Here is a 1,420-nt window from a genome sequence, read left to right as displayed (position 1 = left end):
GACACTGAGCAGCAAAGCTGTTCCTTCCCTGCAGCTCTGTGTGTCACAGGGAGGTGGGGTGAGGGTTGTCTTTCTGGGGCCTGAAGAGTTTTTGTTGTTGTTGTTGCAGGAATCTGGTGCCATGTGCTGCTGTCCCTGAGCCAGCAGGATGGCATTGAGCAGCACATGGACTTTGACAGCCGCTGCACCTTGCTGGAGCTGTTTGCTGAGATCACGTCCTCTGCAGAGCACTGCATGTCCTTCGAGGGGATTCACCTCCCGCAGGTGGTGCCAGAGCCACAGCCCTGGGGCACGAGGGGCCAGGAGGGCTGGGAGTGGGGGGCCAGGGCTGGTCTGGGACAAGAAGGGGCTTGAAGGTGGGCAGGTGAGCAGGACTGGCTGTTGGCAGAGCTGGCTCAGGGCCTGGGCCTGGTGAGGGGCTGGGGATGGTGCAGAGGCAGCTGCAGAGCCCGGCCTGCCAGCAGGGAGGGGAGGGTGGGCTGAGAGGTCTCTGCTGCTGCCAGCTGCTCCGGAGCTCTCCCAGGAGCCGGCCTGGGAATGAGCTGGTGGCTGAGAGAGAGCTGGGGGCTGTGCAGGCTGAGTGTGAGAGCTGTGCTTGTTGCAGATCCCTGGGAAGCAGCTGTTTGTGCTGGTGAAGCGCTACCTGTGCGTGACTTCTCTGCTGGACAAGCTGAGCAGTGGCGTGGAGCAGGGAGAGGAGCAGCAGGGCTGCGCTGTGCCCAGCCCCGTCCCTGAGGAGAGGAGCCGTGTGAAGCAGGAGTTTGAGTTCAGCATGGCCATGGCAAACCTCATCTCGGAGCTGGTGCACGTGATGGGCTGGAGCCACAGGCACAAGGCAGAGCCGCTGCGCCAGCGGGCCCCGCGGCCTCGCCCTGCCCGCTCCATCTTCCAGCACAAGACCCCGGCCAGCGCTGCTGTCCAAAAGCCTGTGTTGCCTTCAAATCCTGATCCTCAGAAAAAGCAGGGCTGTACCTTCCTGACTGCATCAGACTTCGCAGACAGCGGTGACTACACGGAGTACTTGCGGGCAAACCTGGTGCACGGCATGAGGGTGCGCCTGCTGGAGGACTCTGGTGACATTAGAGCTGGGGAGGAAGGCGAGTTTCTCCAGAGCACGAATAACATGCACACAGTACAGGTAGGTCATGGGGAGACTTCTTCTGGCTGGAATGGCAGAGGGGAGTGACCGGGGTGACTGCTGGATTCCTAATGGTGCCTTTCTGTGCAGGAAGTTGAACAATAGCCGTGGCTTATTGTGTATCACTGTCTGCATCTGTCCTAGCAAAACACTCACCTTTCAGAGCTGGAGGGGTGCATTGCAGGGAAGGCTAGTCTGGTTTTGTATGAGTTGTGCCACTAAGATTTCTTAGCCTCTAAAACAGGCCTTACTAAAAAAGCCTGTCCCCATCTTTCTTACAAG

General features: G+C 59.4%; 1 protein-coding gene across 1 annotated transcript; it reads left to right on the top strand.

Moving 5' to 3' along the window:
• Positions 1-72: 72 nt before the first annotated feature.
• Positions 73-1,138, top strand: LOC120504814 (cullin-9-like; the record flags this gene model as incomplete). Its single annotated transcript, XM_039714678.1, has 2 exons — positions 73-264; positions 605-1,138. Coding segments are annotated over exons 1-2 (633 nt in total), but the record flags the coding sequence as incomplete, so codon positions are not given.
• Between the last annotated feature and the right edge of the window lie 282 nt (positions 1,139-1,420).

This window comes from Passer montanus, unplaced genomic scaffold (assembly GCF_014805655.1).
Source record: "Passer montanus isolate IOZ18808 unplaced genomic scaffold, ASM1480565v1 scaffold3007, whole genome shotgun sequence".
Taxonomy (NCBI): domain Eukaryota; kingdom Metazoa; phylum Chordata; class Aves; order Passeriformes; family Passeridae; genus Passer; species Passer montanus.
Note: the sequence above shows the minus strand (reverse complement) of the source record. Positions and strands in the feature narration are given on the sequence as shown.